General features: G+C 37.9%; 2 protein-coding genes across 2 annotated transcripts; one reads left to right on the top strand and one right to left on the bottom strand.

Annotated features, from left to right (window-relative positions):
* Nucleotides 1-5165: 5165 nt before the first annotated feature.
* On the bottom strand, nucleotides 5166-6322 carry LOC5571043 (DBF4-type zinc finger-containing protein 2 homolog). Its single transcript, XM_021840612.1, has 3 exons — nucleotides 6016-6322; nucleotides 5418-5949; nucleotides 5166-5311 (listed from the first exon to the last, which is right to left on the bottom strand). Exons 1-2 carry the CDS (start codon nucleotides 6160-6162, stop codon nucleotides 5419-5421), a joined length of 678 nt encoding a protein of 225 aa, XP_021696304.1. The 5' UTR covers nucleotides 6163-6322; the 3' UTR covers nucleotides 5166-5311; nucleotide 5418.
* An 85-nt stretch (nucleotides 6323-6407) lies between these two features.
* On the top strand, nucleotides 6408-7615 carry LOC110675486. Its single transcript, XM_021840611.1, has 3 exons — nucleotides 6408-6607; nucleotides 6810-6929; nucleotides 6988-7615. The coding sequence occupies exons 1-3, from the start codon at nucleotides 6530-6532 to the stop codon at nucleotides 7552-7554; spliced, it is 765 nt and encodes a 254-aa protein (XP_021696303.1). The 5' UTR covers nucleotides 6408-6529; the 3' UTR covers nucleotides 7555-7615.
* Nucleotides 7616-18556: the final 10941 nt, after the last annotated feature.

Genomic DNA, 18556 nt, shown 5'->3' with positions numbered 1-18556 from the left:
GTCCCTTTCCTCGTACTTTGTAGTTGTATATGTCTCACTTGCTTCTATCTACCATTCTAAATATATCACACTCAAACTATTCGTTCATAGCAAACGCTAGAACCAGAGACGGACAAGAAACCGTTTCCCTAACGCTTCCTACTTCCACGCGCACGCCTTTCTTACGCCTGATACATAGGCAGTCTGCTAACCACAAAAGCAAACCTCTCTGCCATGCCTTTCCCCCAATCCATACACTCCCGCATGAACTGACGTGGATGCAGTGGAATATACGGTCTACGTGGGAGTCAGTTTAATGCATCATCAATTCCTCCCCCTTCCCCTCATTGGTCTGCATTCTGACGTGGCAGGTGCCATTGTTGCCTAAAAATAGAAGATCACCAGCACTTATACACTGAGGATGCCTGTTAGTCCCAAGCAGTCATTCGGTTGGTTCCTTGTGTAAGTGCAGCTGATCTGGCGATACTGGAGTGCATCCACGGGCGGCCAATCAAACTCAAACTCAAACTCAAACTCAAACTCAACTCAAACCATGCCATGTTATGGTTAATAGACCGGCCAACAGGGGCACAGAATAATTTATGATATTTTGGTAACCTCAATTGGAAGTTGTACAGAATCTATTAACAACTCTGTTCTTACCATATTTTATACATTTTTTTAAACTTAACTCCGAATTCCATTGCACCGAATACCATGAACCTAGGGACCATCACTTTGAGCTCCAGTTCCTAGAATGGCATTATTTTGAATTCCATTATCAGGGGGTAACTTTATTCAAGGTAATTGTATATAAGGGACAAAAGCATTCACCGTAATGGTGTGTCAGGGTGATGATACTCGGGTTAATGATATTCTTCTAAAGAAGGCTTTAATCTGAGTTCTGCTTTTTCAGTAAGAAATGTAAAATTAAGCTCTGCAAGATTTAAAATTTAATTAAACTAAATGACCACGGATATTATTTTTCTTAAGCGTGTTTCAAGTATTGAGTTTCCTCGTGAAGCCAACTCGAAACATTCAGTCAACTAGTTGAAGGCTTAAGAATGGGTTTATTGATTTATACAATTCTTTCACTATGGACCAATGCACGAGTTCATTATTTGACGTTTGAGCGGTGCCGTGTTATTTATGTGACCATCGCAACAGGTGAATACGGCACCGCTCAAACGTCAAATTAGTGAACTCGTGCATTGGTCCATTGTATTTATACAGGGCACTTACACTCCCGTGCATAAGTTTGGGTTCACCCCCTAAAAACATACAAAAGTGTTCAGTCTGTGATTACTCGTCCAATTGAAACTCTCTAAGTAGCATTCGATAGGCAAAGAGTTATTCTTACTTCGTATGTATTTTTAAAAAAAAATTTTTTTTGAATTTTGTGTATTAAATTTGTACTTGAAGTTGTGAAATTTTCCAAAAACACAAGGAAAAAACATAGCTAATTTCCTCAGCATTGGATCGACCAAAATTTTAAAACAAGGTGTCATTAGAATCGTAATCTTATATTCTTTGAAGTGCACTCACGAAATTTTTGCGGAAAAATCTGAAAACTACAAAATCAAAGAAACAGTCATTCAAGTCATCGAGCAAAAGTTTGGGTTCACCCCTCAGTATGATGAAAATCGTGCAAAAGTTTGGGTGATATGCGGAGATTCTATGCAACGGTCAATGGTGCGCGGCACAATACCGTACTAGTGCCCACCATGTGCAATGATCGAGAAGGGAATTTGCTGACCGATAAAACGGCGGTGGCTGCCAGGTGGAAGGAGCACTTTCAGCAATTGTTGAACGGTGAGAATGGAAATGTAGCGAGGAACAGGATGAACATAGATGATGACGATCAAGCTGTGGACCCATCAACCAAAGGAGAAGTATAAAAGGCTATCAGCGAGCTGAAGAATTGTAAAGCTGCTGGGAAGGACGAGATCCCGGTCGAGCTTCTCAGTGTGCCAATTACAGAGGAATTACCCTGCTGAATTCGGCGTACAAAATTCTGTCGCACATCCTGTTTAACAGACTGAGACCGCTCGAAGAGTCATTCGTCGGCGAATACCAAGCTGGTTTTCGTGAGGGCCGTTCGACAACGGACCAGATGTTTAGCTTGCGAATGATCCTAGACAAATTCTGGGAGTATAACTTGCAGACTCACCATCTGTTTATCAAGACGGCGTACGACTCAGTGGAAAGAAATGAGCTTTGGCAGATAATGTCTGAAAATGGTTTTCCGGCGAAACTAATTAGGCTGATACGTGCTACGCTGGATGGTTCGAAATCAAGTGTTCGGATCGCAGACGATGTGTCAACCTCGTTCGTGACGTTAGACGGATTGAAGCAGGGAGACGCACTTTCGAATTTACTGTTCAACATTGCACTCGAGGGTGCTATTAGGAGATCTGGCGTGCAGAGAAATGGCACTATTATCACAAGGTCGCACATGCTCCTTGGCTTTCCGGACGATATAGATCTAATTGGAATCGATCGCAGGTCAGTGGAAGAGGCCTTCGTGTCTCTGAAAAGGGAGACAGCGACGATAGGCCTGACCATTAATTCTACCAAAACGAAGTACATGGTTACAGGTAGAGATAGAGTCAGGCATGGTGGTGTAAGTGCTGAGGTAGTGTTTGATGGGGATGTGTTTGAAGTTGTTGCAGAATTTGTTTATCTTGGAACACTTGTGACATGTGACAACGATGTTTCCCGCGAAGTGAAAAGACGTGTTACGGCTGCGAATAGGGCCTTTTACGGACTACGTAACCAGCTTAGGCCCCGCAGATTGCAAACGGAAACAAAATTTGCCCTGTATAAAACATTAATTCTTCCGGTGGCTCTCTACGGGCACGAAGCGTGGACGTTGAAAGAGTCAGACCGGAAAGCTCTCGGTGTTTTCGAGCGCAAAGTGTTGCGGACAATACTCGGTGGGAAACTCGAAAATGGTGTGTGGTGCAGACGCATGAATCACGAGTTGTATTAAGTGTACAAAGATGCGAATATTATCAATCGTGTAAAATACTGCAGACTTCAGTGGGCTCGTCACTTAGTGCGAATGTCGGAAGAAAGAATTGCGAAAATAATATTCAGCAGGGAACCAGGTAGAGGTCAGCGGCTTCGGGGAAGACCACGAATACGCTGGCTGTACGCAGTGGAAGAGGACCTGGCGACCCTAAACGTTCGGTGCAACTGGAGAAATTTCGCCCAAGACCGACGAAGATGGAGCTCTACAATACGCCCGGCAATGGCGTGACGCTACGCTGTAGCCATCAAGGCAGTGAATCAAATTGTCATCAAAGGAGACGAAAAACAAACAACAAAGCAAGTCGCTCACAACCCGTTTATCCATACTGTTACGGATAGGGATACAATCAGAAGCAAAATTGTCATGACAATCACAGGGCACAACATTGTTGCAACCTTTTCGACTCGAGATTAATCAGTTATTTTAAACACAAAACCAAATTTGTTTTATGCATGCTGTTCAATAATGTGCCAATTTTTACCAACACAGAGAAAGTTCTCGAAAATTGCAATGCAAATCCAAGAAAGTCGCTGCGCACGTGGTGATCGATCTTTGTCATATTCTGTTCAAGTGATGATAAACTCATGTTGCGGAATAAAATTGTTGCAACAAGAATAGAAGATGATAATGTCTTTGTTGTTGGGTGTTGGGTGACAATTTATTCACTGCCATCAAGGTATCAAGGTAAGGTAGGTAGGAAACTAGTGAATTCGGCACCGCTCAAACGTCAAATTCGTAAACTCGTGCATTGGTCCATAGTCACATAAATAACACGGCACCGCTTGTCGAAATTAGTGTCGACAAATGGTCACTCGGACTGAATGGGGGTTTTCCGTTTAATTAACCTCCAGAGCAATTTGTAGTTCACGGCTCTTTATTTGGGAGATTAATAAATTCCTGCATGGAATCGGGACTGGTTTTAGTTATAAGTTTACAATTCAAGTGTTCATGACAGTTTTAAGTATAAATTATAACATTGTGTTAGGAATGGATAGGATAATTACATTTAAGATTCAGTTATTTCATTATAAGGTTTGCATGTAATACAACTTACGTTTAATGCCCGTTTAAATCCGTAGTCTAGGGAATCAGGAGATTATGGAAGTTTGTTCTGATAGCTGTAAGGATTCTTATTTGTAATTTGGAAGAAATTCAATAGTTCGTAATGTCTTACTGGTATTAATTTAGGTGTATGCAAATGCAGGTTATAGGCACTCTGTAGTGGGTTTTGCACAATGGACCGATGCACGAGTTCACTAATCTGACGTTTGAGCGGTTTCAAATTCACTAGTTGCCATGGTCACGCAAATAACACGGCACTGCTCAAACGTCAAATGATGAACTCGTGCATTGGTCCATAGATTTAGGCGCTAGTTTCAAAGAATTCATTAGTTTAAGTTTAGGGGCCTATTTTGTAAATCGAGCAGATTCATGTGACTCGTCTGTATTCATTGTCGATCAAAGCAAGCATGCATATTTCAGATGCCACCGGTCGACTGCCATGGACCGATGCACGAGTTCACTATTTGACGTTTTAGCGGTGCCGTGTTATTTATGTCACCATGGAAACTAATGAATTTGGCACCGCTCAAACGTCAGATAGTGAACTCGTGCATCGGTCCATGGCAGTCGACGGGTGACATCTGAAATATGCATGCTTACTTTGATCGACAATGACTTCAGACGAGTCACGTGAATTCGCACGAATTACAAAATAGACTCCTTAGTTTAAGCATGTGCATATTTGGGAAATCCAATTACCTCACTTCGTTCGCACTTAGAGTAATTTTGTAGGAAAACTATTCAATTTAGCTTTAGCATTGGTCCATGGGCGCTTTCTCAAAGGACAGCTCACACCGCTCAAACGTCAAATAATGAACTCGTGCATTGATCCATCGTGAACTCGTGCATCGGCCCATGGACCAAGGCACGAGTTCACTAATTTGACGTTTGAGCGGTGCCGAATTCACTGGTTTCCATGATCACATAGATAACACGGCACCGCTAAAACGTCAAATAGTGAACCCGTGCATAAGTGCATTCACTTGATTTCGATTGGAAGAGCATTCGAACGTAAACAAGTGTAGATCCAGACGAGGGATTCAAATGAGATCATAAAGCTTTGGGTAAAGAAGTATCTATAGAAACACAATTTTTCATTCAAATATTTATTACCAAAAAGAGTCAAATCATATCATTCAGTCATGTTGAAGTATTGTTAGACGAAAACTGGTGTGTTGCTACCAGTTGGAGGATTACCGTGCACAATGAAAAACTGATGAGGGCCTGATTTGTTTTCTGAAAAAGAAAAAGCAACTTTACTGCCTACAATAGTTTAACTTTTATAAATGAATAGAAATTCCACAAAAAATGGAATTAAACAATTATATATTTTTTAAATTACCTCAACACTTTCTGGGTGGGCATATTGGTCCCGGAGTGGGAGGGCAGCATGCATTGTTGAAGAACGTCGTCCCGGTTGACATGCAGCAGTACTCTTTCGCCGGTGGAACCGGTACAATCTGTGGCTTCGGTTGGCACACCATCGTAGTGCAGTACTCCTTCGGCTCCACGATGACCCGCTGCGTACATACGACCTTCGGATCTGGAACCGTGCGCCTGTAGTAGATAACTTTCGGTTCGGGGACAACGCGTTTCTTGAAGATAACGCACGGCTCCACAATCGTTTTCGGTTGGTAGATGAGCTTCGGTTCCACAATGGCCTTGGTCTGCGGCAGGACGTGCTTGTCGATAACCGTGCGGGTACAGTTGATGACCTTCTTCTGGGATACTAGCCGAGGGGGTTGCTGAACTGTGACGAATCTTGGACCACAGGTTGGCGGAGGACATCCGGTGGGACATTGAGGCATGCATGCAAGTTGACCGGCGCTGAAGCTTCGAGGTTCACTGCAAGGATCACACGGACCACAAGGTGCCTTTTGGAAATGCGAAATACAGAAAGTTACGCCAATATTTGATGGAAATATGAACAAGAAACTTACACAGGGTCCACAAGGACCACAAGGGCCACATGGACCGCACGGAGCACAAGGGCCACACGGACCACATGGTCCACAAGGATCACATGGACCACACGGGCCGCAAGGACCGCACGGTCCACACACAGCATCGCAGCATGGGTCACACATTTCGCTTCTGTATTTCTTGCTGGTATCCTAAAGATCTTGAATCTTCAATCAATGTAGCTACCGATGATCTTCACGACTTAAAATTTTTCACTTTTGAGCACTTGAATTTTGCGTCTGCTCTCTACCGAATCTGCACGTTGAATGAGAAGTGCAAGAGTTTTCCTAATTGTTGATAACAGTTTTCCTTGGGAACGCTCGGTAGTCCATGGTAACTTGGTGAAATAAGACATAGCATGCTTATTTGAATCAGGAGACTGACAAAAACGTCAAAACATTTTTATGTTCGGTTAAAATACGGCACGAAAGACATTCATTCGTTTATTCCTTTAAAATTGTTTAATCAATTGCTACGTAGTTTTTAAAAAAAATGCTTGGCTTCGTTAAAGTAGCTTCTTTCCAACTTTCACGAAGAGTTTGTACAAATTCTCAAGTTTACGTTCTACAGGTAATTAATCAGTCAGTCATCAATACAGTGCTGTTGACAGGTCTCTTAACCTGCTGATTCCTCTTAGGTTTCTTTTTGTTGCCTTGCATATTTCCTGATTGGTCTCTTTATGGTTCCTTTTTGTCTCTTTTTTCATAGGCAAGGGGCTTCCTATTGTGAGGTCATTAAGTCGCTACAATACATTAATCAGTTTATTTTTCAGAATCTATATGCTTCGAAGCCTTCGATTCGCAACCAAATCAAGACAGATAATTTTAAATCATATGAAGACTTGGGGAAAGTTAAGAAATTCGTATTCCGAGAGCTACAACAGGATGAAACGGTAACATTTTTCTAAGCAATTAATAATGCATTTTGTCACATGTGCTGTATATTTGTAGGGCTTGGGTCCCATACCGACAGTTGAAGAGGAGGCCAAATTCGGAGAGTACAAAAACCCAGAGTACTACTCTTATCATAACTACTCATACTACGACTTTGAGTTGGGTATCCAATGCATGCATCTTCCCCAACCCTGTGCTATCGATGAGAATGATTTGTTGACCATGGTGCGAAAGGCTTGCATTGGAGAAGTTGAAGATCATTCCGGAAGGTGTTGTCCTCCGCCAAAGTGTACAGTAGAGTGCATGAAAGAAAGTTCTTCCAACGATTTGGACGAGAAGGAACGCAAACCGAAATCGAATGGTGAGGAGGGTAAATGTATTCAGTCTATAGACTCTTCGACTTCGCAAGAGAAATGTTCGATTGTTGAAAAGGATGACAAAGAATTGCATAAGGATAATAAGTCAGTAACTGATTCTGGCCCTAAATGTGGAAATCAAGATCCTGAGAAACAGCAATCTAACAAATGTGGAAATCATGATACCGAGAAACATAAATCTAATAAATGTGGAAATCAAGATACTGAGAAACAGAAATCTAACAAATGCGGAAAAGATAAAGAATAAATTTTCAATTGTAAGAAAATATATTTCGAGCAAGCTTTGACAAATATAAATACTTGTTCAATTGTTTTAGTTTCATTAGTATACTTCAAACATTATTTTTTAGGTGTTTTATATTTGAGTAACAATATCAGGTTTTTCTTATTGACAATGTATAAATAACATATTAGAGTTTATTTGCTAATGAAGTTCAGGTATGCGGGTTCACCTTTTCATTAAGGGCCCTTTTTTATAAGTCGAGTCGATCAAAATGACTCGACCTGAGTCACTGTCGACCGAAAAATTCGCTCAACACGGCTCTGTCACTCGAGTTTTTCGACAGTTGTGACTCAATGTGACTAGATTACTATGGCAGTCGACGGGTGACATCTAAAATATGCATGCTTTGATCGACAATGACTACAGACGAATCACATGAATCTGCTCGATTTACAAAATAGACCCCTAAAATACACTAGTTGACCTGACAAACTTTGTTTTGTCCCGAAGTAGGCTGTGAAATAAAACTGTACAGCAAAAAAAATCAGTTTCCTATCCCTGTTTTTTATATTCCCATGAAGTTTTATGAAATTTTGTACATACAAACACTTCAAAAACCTAAGTGTGAAAAAACAGGTAAATCCGTTGACTCGTTCTCAAGTTATTTCGTGACATACAAACACCATTCCATTTTTATTTAAACCAGTGCAAATGCGATTGAAAGAAGTATCAAGGTAGCCATGAAAACCGATTTTTGCTATGGTTCTCTATCTCGATATCGAGATACTGTATATCGAGTATAGAAGAGCTGACTATAGTAGTTTACACTACAAGTAGCAGAATAGTCTCTTAAGTCTCAATGTCACATAAAAACTCTGAACTCTTAACCATTTCTATGTTTGTTGTCCTTTTCTGTGAATTCTGTTGTAATTTTATGAGGCACTAAAGATTCTTACGTTGACTATCTGATAGTTTTTTTTATAAATCCCTTCACAGATTTGTAGCTTCTTCCCTCCCTAATTAACACCCTTCCCATGGTGATCGTGGAGATGCAGAGGTATTCTCGGTATCTAGCAGCAACAAGCATTACGTACAAACATTCTTTTCCCATCTCAACCGACTGTAAGGACTTGGCTGGTGCCGTTATTGATTAATAACATGAGTTCTGCTCAAATGTGCACATCGAGATGTTCCGATCATGTACAATAGGGTTCGGCTTATTTTTCGAAAGCTCCTAAAACCAAAAAAACGAGGTGAAATACTGGTAATTAGCGACTTTTCTGAAAATTATAGTTTTATCATACAAAACGCTGCTTAAGGATATCACTGGAATAATTCCCAAGCAACGATACACCCATATGAGAATTACAAAAAAAAAAGATAATAAATTGGAAACGTTTATTATAATATCAGAAGTGTTGACCCATGACACAGTAGCAGTTCAGCTATCTATTTCAAAATTGATGAATTTTGTTAAACAAAAAATAAATTTCTCAAAAGTTATTTTATGTCAGATAGAGCTGCAGCTCATTATAAAAATAAAAAAAAAAATTGCCAGCTTATGTAATTTCAAGAAAATACATGGATTGGAAGCAGAGTGGCACTTTTTTGCCACATCCCACAGCAAAGGCCCCTGTGGCGCTATGGACCGATGCACGAGTTCATTATTTGACGTTTAAGCGGTGCCGTGTTATTTACGTGACCATGGCAACGAATGAATTCGGCACCGCTCAAACGTCAAATTAGTGAGCTCGTGCATAGGTCCATTGGTGGCACTCTCAAGTGAATGGCAAAAAGATCAAGTCTTGCAAAAGACTATGGAAACACAATCGTAACTCCGCGAGAACTATTCGACTGGGCAGTGAAACAAACTAATCCAGCTTTTTACGCTAGCATGCCATAAATTTTGAATCACCCCTTTCTGACAATTCTTGCGTACACAATATTTTTTTATAGTTGGATCGTAGCAACCTTTATGATGAAGAATTTTTTTTAGTTGACAAACGTGTTTCCAGGTGACCAAAACCAAAAGAAGGTTCCAAAACATTTCATATGTTTGGTTTAAGTTTATTCCTTTTTATATTTATTACTTTGATAATTATTTATTTTAGGAGCATTCAGCAGGATTATAAGCAAATAAGCCGGTATACTGAGTTGGGAATTTTTCGCAGAAACAATAAACGCGAAAGATCCATTGGGTCACCAATGATCAACGGAATGAAATGTAAATCCTCCATCAACATGCAGGATCACCTAAGCCTGGATGTAGCCCGTTAATATTCATTAATTACCAAGGAAAGGTTATTCAATGTCTTTGACTTGCAGTCGAAAATTAAACGGGGATGTACGGCAGGTTGTTTGTTATCGTACAAGAACTGGTGGCTCCATCGTTACTAATAATGCTAAAATGTAATATTTATCAAGGGTTTTTGGGGGAATAGAAATAGAATTGGACTCAGAAAGGGCTTTTCTAGCCAAAATATCACAAATGTGCGAAAGTTGTGTGCTTCCTTCAATGGGCAAATCGTCCATTGGAAGCATTAACGTGTCGGTGTCTTTTAAGTTGGCGCTATTGGTCAAGGTCGTGGGAATATAACGTAAGGCTGCTGGACCTTAGAAAATGATAATTGTGCTTATTCTGCACGGCGTGAGTCGAGACGACTAGGTCTCACCTGAATGACGTAAGACGACTAATGACTTAATGAAATGTTAGCGAGTGGACAATTGTCACCTCATTTGACTCGTCTCCCCTCACACGCCGCATAGAATAAGCCCAAATGCCTGGAAGAATACCCTTTCCTGGTTAAAAAAAACATTAGTAAAAGAAGCTAGTTTCCGTGCAAAGCTTTCAGTTTATCGAACTTCTCTGAATCTATTTTCTTGATAACCAATTAGTAAAAAAAAAACAATTTCCTATGGTCCATAGGCTATAGAAGCCGATTCGATCGCCATTTGAAACGAATTGCTTCCTTAGGAAAAATGCTGGATATTCGTAAAGTAAGTTTTCCACAATCCACACCAATTAATCCGAGTATTCCAAAATTTCCGGGAAATTTGTTCACACCAAATAACTTGTAATGGATCCTAATAATAGAGTGCCTAAAATCAGAAATAAATCATTTTAATTTATAAGAAAATGGTTGATGTAAATACGAAAAGCTGAATACAAAGATATTTTAGCTCCAAACAAATCAAATGAAAATTAATGACAGTTGAATCAACAAAATTCAATCATGGCCTACTAAGACTTAATTATAAAATCTGTAGACAAGAAATGTCGAAATTGAATCACCCCTTGTTGATTTATAGCGAGCGTAAAAAGCTGGTTCATATGTTAAAATGTCAGAGGAATTGGTGGAATTGTTTGATGAAATTAAAACTGTTCCTGGTACCCAAAAATATCATTGTTTTATGCCTATTAGTGATACACAAATTGCAGCCAAACGGTATACCAATTCAGAGGATGAACCAAAAATATTCATTTTATTCAGTAAAGCCCAAAAATAATGTAAATATTCATGTGCAGCTACTACGTTTAAGGATAAATAGCAATAATAAAAATAAAAACAAACCACTTTTTTCATAAGCATAATATCGACCCTTTCCAGACACCTGTTATAATTGGCTTTGACCAAATAAGAAATGATATATTATTGTGATATCTTCTCAACCATAAAAAAACCCATCGGATTGTTAGACGGAGTTGATTTTCTTTTGACATCCAGAAAGTTTCATTGAATTCTGAAGGGGTGCTGCCAATCGCGTGTCGAGTTGGCGTGAAATCTGTCTATTACACCACTCATTCTTCCATAAGGAGTAACAGAAGGTGATTTTATGATCTAAAGACGATCGTGTGGAACTCAACCCACAGGACAGAGATCCCAATGAGTTTTGGGGTTCTACATCTATAGCTTTAGATAGTGTTAGTTGCAACTCAGCCATTAGAACATGTGGTCAGGGAAGACCTATGCATCCCATTATATTTTTTTAGGGTGTCAACAATTTTCAACGTTTCATCAATCTGCATAGTGTTTTTCACTTAAAACTTGTTTATTTTAAAGAAATTGACAAGGTACGTTTTGCCGTGGCGATAACAGTGACCAATCGTGCTGGAACCGTAAGTAGCAATTAGATTAGATTTTTGTTTGTATGAGTGTATTTCTTAAGCCGAGTTAGTAAGTGGATCGTGTACATAATATAGTAGCGTTTCGTCTCTAATGCTATTGGCGCCTTGTCCATGCTCTAAAGCTATCCCAAACTCCTTTCGTTGTGAATTGAAGGGCAGGTGGCAGGTCCCTTTTTAGAGACTCTAGGTCTCTAATTTATTGGAAGTGTCTCAAAAGTCTCTATTTTAATGGAAGGTCTCTAAAGCGTGTATTTTAACTAAAATGGTATCTGAAGTCACTATTTCCTTATTCTGCTTGTAGTGGATTTTGCTGCACAACTCTAGAGGTTCCAGAGAAACCTTCAGAGATTATTTCACAGGTTCTCCAGTAATTTCATCCCACGTTTCTTTTTCTAGTGCTTTCTCCTGGAATGTTTCCAGAATCTTCTGCAGGGCCCCTCAAGAACTTCTTTGGAGATACCAATTCTCACATAAATTCCTTCCAGCAATCTTATGCTCACCAAGTAATTTCAACTAGAATTAGGTACCGTAATTTCGGGTGAAATTGATCATTTTTCACTGTTTTCTATAATATAAACAATGCCAAACAGGAAAACAAATACGAAGGTAAGCCTCATCGACTTATGTACCGAAATTTTCTAACAAATGTCATTGTAGTGTTAACAAACATCTCTAAAATAAAAAATCAGAAAATCTCATTTCGGGGTGAAATTGATCACTTGTCAATGCCATTATTGTGAGTTTTCAAAACAACTCTACATGATAAATTTGAGCTCCCTGAATCCGAATATGCTTGTCAAATTCTTAACAATGCAATATTTATATAAATAAGGCCGGAACAAATCTTAAAATCTTCTTTTGTCACCTTCCATCAAAATGTGTCGAGGGGGGGACAAAAAATAATAAAATGGAAATTCAAGTAAATTTATTATTGTTTATACTCATATAATCCAAAACCATGTTTTTGCCACATATTACCATTCAATAAAAATGTTTTCAATAATAATCATGCCATTTTTTTGTTTTTCATAACATTTTTCATTATTCGATTTTGCATAACATCAATCTCCAGGTTTTTTACCATCTTTTTTTTTACTCTTGGTAAGAGAAAATATTAAAATTTAAAATTGTGTTTAAGCTATTTACAATTTTAGGAACACTGCAGAAGTGTTGTAGTTGGATGCAACAGTAAACTAAATTTAGATTATTATAATTTTATTTAACATATATGTAACATTTTATATGTAAAAAATTGTCACTAGATTTGAAAAAAAAAAACAAATAAGCAAATTGACTCTGTGATATATATTGTCCTTCTATGCCCCCTTGTACCATGTTATTTGCATACCTGAGCGACTGTGAGATAAATATGCATAGGTCTGCAGTATAATAGATTGTAAGTAGGGATAATAGAAATTTCGTTAGAATTCTTTAAATTTCACGGGTGACAAAGGTGATGAAACCAAAATTTCTTGGCTTTGTCGTGGCCCCATACTTTTGGTTAAATTTGGAACTGAAGTACATATTCTCAGTGAAAATACATTTCAAATGTGTTAACTCAGCGAAGTATTAATAATTGTAAATTGTATTTTCCAGATCAAGATAATAAGTTTATTACCAGAGTGGCAATTTAAAATTTAAAACAAAACAAGCAATCAGAAGAAGTCCAAGATAAACTAAAAAACTCGAATATTATTGGAGAAACCTTGACTCCAAATTTAATAAACCATTTTCATAGGCAATAAACTGAAAATTACAGCGTTTTAGGACTTATAATCCACTAACACCTGTTGTCTCATGTAATATTGTAAGGACGAATTACAAAACTAGCTTAAAACACAAAACAACAGTGCAAACCAACACTTAAAATAAGACGTTTTTTTTATTTCCCCCCTCTGACTTTTTGAAAAATTTGAAGGGGGGGGGGGGTGACAAAAGTAAAATTTTAAATTTGTTCCGGCTTAACGAATAGTTAAATTTCAAGAATTACGCGGAAAACGCCTAAATGTATGCAATTTCCTAAGGAATTCAATGATATCTAAAAGAAATTTAATTATTTCCACCATATGAGCCAATTGGAACGAGTTTTGGTGATGAAATCTGGTTTTGGGATATATCTCAAGCATCCTCACAAACTTTCAGGTTTATACCATATTCAAATCCTTGCTTATAAATAGAAGTTTATAGGTGTTTGTCAATACAGCACCGTGCATGATTATGAAATTTTACATTATTTTCATAGTAATAAACATTCATTAACGCAAAAAAACTTCACAACACACAATTCGACAATAGTTACGACAAACAACGTTCATTTACTACAGCTTACATTGATATTTGTGCTCCATTACGAACAAATGAAATCGTGTGATACGATGATCAATTTCACCCTTCTGCTCAATTACACCCGATTTTATGGTACTATAAAAAATTAGAGGCTCCATAGTAGCCTTCAGATACCTCAACGCGATTAACTACGAGAATTTTCAATGAAAAGCTTTAGCAATCCTGCAAATCTTCTTGAAATTTCCAGCTGAGTTCTTTAAGGAAGAAATTCCTAGAGATTTCTTTTTCAATTCTCTCAGGAATTCGTCCAGAAATTGCATCATTATTTTTTTCATGAGTTGCTTATCAGAATCTCTCCAGAACTTGCTCCACGGAGTGCGATTTGTGAAGCCCGAGCAAGCGTGAGTTTTTTTTGTAGCGTAGGCGGATTGTTTTTTTTTCTCGGTTTGCGCGCGTTTTGCTTGGCAGTGTTTCGCGGAAGCCAAGCACTTTTGTGTCGTCAGAGCGACTTTTGGCATGAAAAGCAAATTGTGCTATTTTTCTAGCGTCTCCAGAATGATTCTCAGTTACTCTGTATGCGTTAAATGAAACTGAAATTGGATTGTGGCTGCTCAGTCAAGGATGAAGGATTAATTGGTCAGCTCTTTTCATGCTTCTATTTCAAATCTGTTAAATATGTAATCGTTAATCGTTACAGTGGTAGGATGTAAATAAGATTTTTCAACAAACTATTAATGGTTCGTCACTTCAAGTGTCAACAGAAACTCTTATTCATACTTTTTTGTGTTTTACGTAGTTTTTTCAGAAGCCTTCTCTCTTTTTAAGTAATTTTTTGTAATTAAAAAACTTTGAATGGTTCGACACTATATGTGTAGACTTGCAAAAGGTTCACTTTTTTCAACCAACTTTGAATGGTTCGCATAAGAGTGTTCTGTGATGGTCCAGCCAATCGAGCTTTTTTTTTTTTTTCAAATGAGTAAAATATGGTAACACATGCTTTCGTCCTAACAGCTGTAGGAATGATGAGTTTAGCTATTTGATCAACAAACTTCAAATGGTTCGTCACTTCAAGTGTCGACATTATTTGTTCTACTTGGAAATTTTCGATATCAATTGAAAATATTATATTTACGTATAAGCATGTTCATATCTCACAAATAATTATTTATCATGATCTAATCGCTTATCAAAGTGAATCCTGTGACCCAACGATCCTCCCCATTAACAAACATCCCTCCCAGTAACCTTTGTGGAGATGCAGAGGCAAACACGGTCTCCAAATAGCAAAGATTACACGCTAACATTCCTTGAGACAATCCCACCTGACTGCAAGGACGAAGCCGACGCTGTCATTGACCCTGTATAAACAGAGACACTGAATTATGCGCACTGAAGAAGATTGTGGCCAATCCCAGAAGAACTTCTTGATTCTTTGAGCATCTTCGCTGACTTCGGCCAATCACGGAATAGTCACCATCGATATGTGTAGTCAGTCTAAGCTAAGCTAAGCTAAGAAGCTTTGAAGGAACTGCTGAACGATTTTCTGTACGAATCTTTTCACTGGATAAATCTTTGAAGTAGTATGTGCAAGTATTCTTATAAAAATCCTGGATAAATTGTTAAGGGTATTCTTAAATAAAATTGAAGGAATTCTGTTGTCATTTTATTAATTGAATTCTGATATATGTGATCATCAGATCTAGGGCTGTAATGATTTTATAGTACATTTTGAGTTATATAAGGCACCTTTTCTAGGCATGTTTTTTAGCAGCTGTTATATCAGCTGAAGCCCTATGGCAATATAATAATCGCGTCTTATAGGGCACATTAATTTAATTTAAACCATTTTTGACAAGCTTGGTATTTTGGCTTTCAACTGCTTTTTGACCTTTTATATGCTCACAGTGAAATCTTTGAATATTCTGCAATGTCCATTATATCACAAAACTGCAGATATAAACACCATGTTTTTCACAGAAGAGTGATGCAAATTTTGAAATTTTGGCTCTCTTATGCTTAAACAATTTTCATGATGATAAACCGCATCCTCCCAGTGCTTGAAATGATTTGGTAGAAATTTGACTGTGCACACATCATTTGAGGTTTATATGGAAACTACTATGCAAAACGCCAACCTTTGTGTTCAGTCCTCTATCTCTTTGTCATAATATTTCATGGAAAAGTGTAAAAACAGTTCTCATGTGAAATCTTCTCAGCTACAACTTTGCCCAAGACCACATTTTGATTGAACGTCGGGATAAATTGTTATTCATCGTCATAAATTGGGTTTGTATGTAACATGCTTCACCAACTGTTCGGTAGGCAACAATGGTAAGCACTCCTGGCGGAAAGAATGGAACAATGCACGAGTTCATTGATTTGACATTTGAGCGGTGCCGAATCCACTCGTTGCCATGGTCACGTAAACAATACGACACCACTCAAACATCAGATGATGAACTCATGCATGCCCAGACAACCAAAATGTACGTATAACGAAATCACATGGAGTCACTTATAAGATGTCGCGAAAAGGCCTTCTACGTACAAAAGTGGAGGCGATATACGTGCATATATTATGTGATGAATAATAGCATACAATGCGAGTGTATAAATTTTCTATCGAACTAACCTGTTATCCTATGTGACTTAACTTATGATAGCAAATGTTGATTTGACTGCTGCTACGGATTGAATCGACTTATATTGTACGAATGTACGGGACAAAATGTACAAATGAACTCGGAGAAAAAGCATTTTATGCGAGGAAACTCATCAATCTGACGATTTTATCCACCTTATTTTGCGGGTTTGATGTAATTTGTTTGAATAAATGAGTTATAAAGTGAACTTTTTTTGCGACTTCTAGTTGTCTGGGTGGGTCCATGGACCAATGCACGAGTTCACTAATTTGATGTTTGAGCGATGCCGTATTCACTAGTTGCCATGGTCTAATAAATAACACGGCTCTGCTCAAACGTCAAATAATGAACTCGTGCATTAGCCATGGACCAGTGCACGAGTTCACTAATTTAACGTTTGAGCGGTGCCGAATTCACTCGTTGCTATGGTCACATAAATAACACGGCACCGCTCAAATGTCAGATAATGAACTCGTGCATTGGTCCATAGATCAAAGTTATCCTGGATACTATGTTCTACAGCAAAAAAGCAGTGTTGGTATGAAAGTAATGGAATTATCATCTTAGGGTGATTTAGACTTAATTACCAATAATAACAAATTATCCTTAGGTTCTATCAAAATGTAGTCTTCGGCAAAGCTGTAGCTGATAAAATTTCACATAAGATGAGTTTGTTCACTTTTACATAGATTATTATGACGAGCAGTTTAAGGACTGAACTCAAAAGGTTTGCTTTTTGTATAGTAATTTCCTTATAAACTTCAAATGGCGTGTGTACAACCAAAATTCTTCCAAATCACTTCAAATTTTGGGACAATGATTTTCATCATAATTGACACCGTTTAAGTTCTTCGAAGTTTGCATCAGTCTATTGTTACATTACAAATGCTCAACTTTTGCACCATATCGTAGAAGCCATTCATTCATGGAGAAAAACGGCTTTAGTTCGAAACAACCATTTCGTTGGTTGAAATTTTAAATTAAGTTTAGACATTTTATGGCTTTATCAGTCTTATAAATTAAAACGGCTTTTTTTTGGCTAAGCCCGACGTTTTTTCAAGGGATAAGCAGTTAATCGTCTCTCGTCACCTAAAGTATAAATCTTTAGGAGAGATGGAGCTTCTTCTAGGGCCATTTAACATTGGGTGTTAAACATAACACAATTCACAAACTTAAGTTTTGTGTGTTCTTTGCAAAATAGTCATGGCAAAAGCTACGCAGCTCAGTCGCTTTTTGATGGTTTTCATTATTCAATTTCAAACAATGGACAAACATGATAAAAGCGCATTATTGATCAAAATATATTTTTGCATTTTATCGAAGATGACAAAAATCGAATGAAAATCAATTCAAACGTATTCAAATGTAATGTCACCATAGCACCTTTTATTCTGATTAAAATACGCATCTTTTTACATTGTTCAATAAAAATAGAAACTATGGCCCTTTTTCCATGTTTGTCCGGTGAGATCGAAGGTACACAACAAAAGAAAACAGAAAACTTGCGATTTTCAGCAAGCCTGCCTTGATTGTCGTTGGCAAGCTGGAGTTATCTTGCAGTTTGAAAAAAAAAACTTTGTTTCATATTTCGTTAGTATGGCCGTTAGGTTATGCCGATCATTCAAAATACTGTGATATTCTGTAAGAGTGTTGTAATAAATGATTCCCAATGGATTTCTTTCCTTCACCATCCAATGACTTATCGATCGTTCAGTTAAAAACATTTATATATTTCAAAACACATGTCTTGGACGACAGGAATATTCTTACACTGTAGAATCATGTTGCTCAAAATACTTACACATTTAGAGTCTTGAAAACACTATGACATACGTTTTTGTTTGCTTCTGGGTTTGTCACGATCCGTTACTTGCTTTTTGTCAATTTTGAAGTACGTTCCATTTCACAGATTACTGAACACTGCCTCAGTAAGCTTACCACTGGGGATGGAAATGCATTCCTAAATCTATTC

This window comes from Aedes aegypti, chromosome 2, assembly GCF_002204515.2.
Source record: "Aedes aegypti strain LVP_AGWG chromosome 2, AaegL5.0 Primary Assembly, whole genome shotgun sequence".
Classification (NCBI taxonomy): Eukaryota; Metazoa; Arthropoda; class Insecta; order Diptera; family Culicidae; genus Aedes; species Aedes aegypti.
Note: the sequence above shows the minus strand (reverse complement) of the source record. Positions and strands in the feature narration are given on the sequence as shown.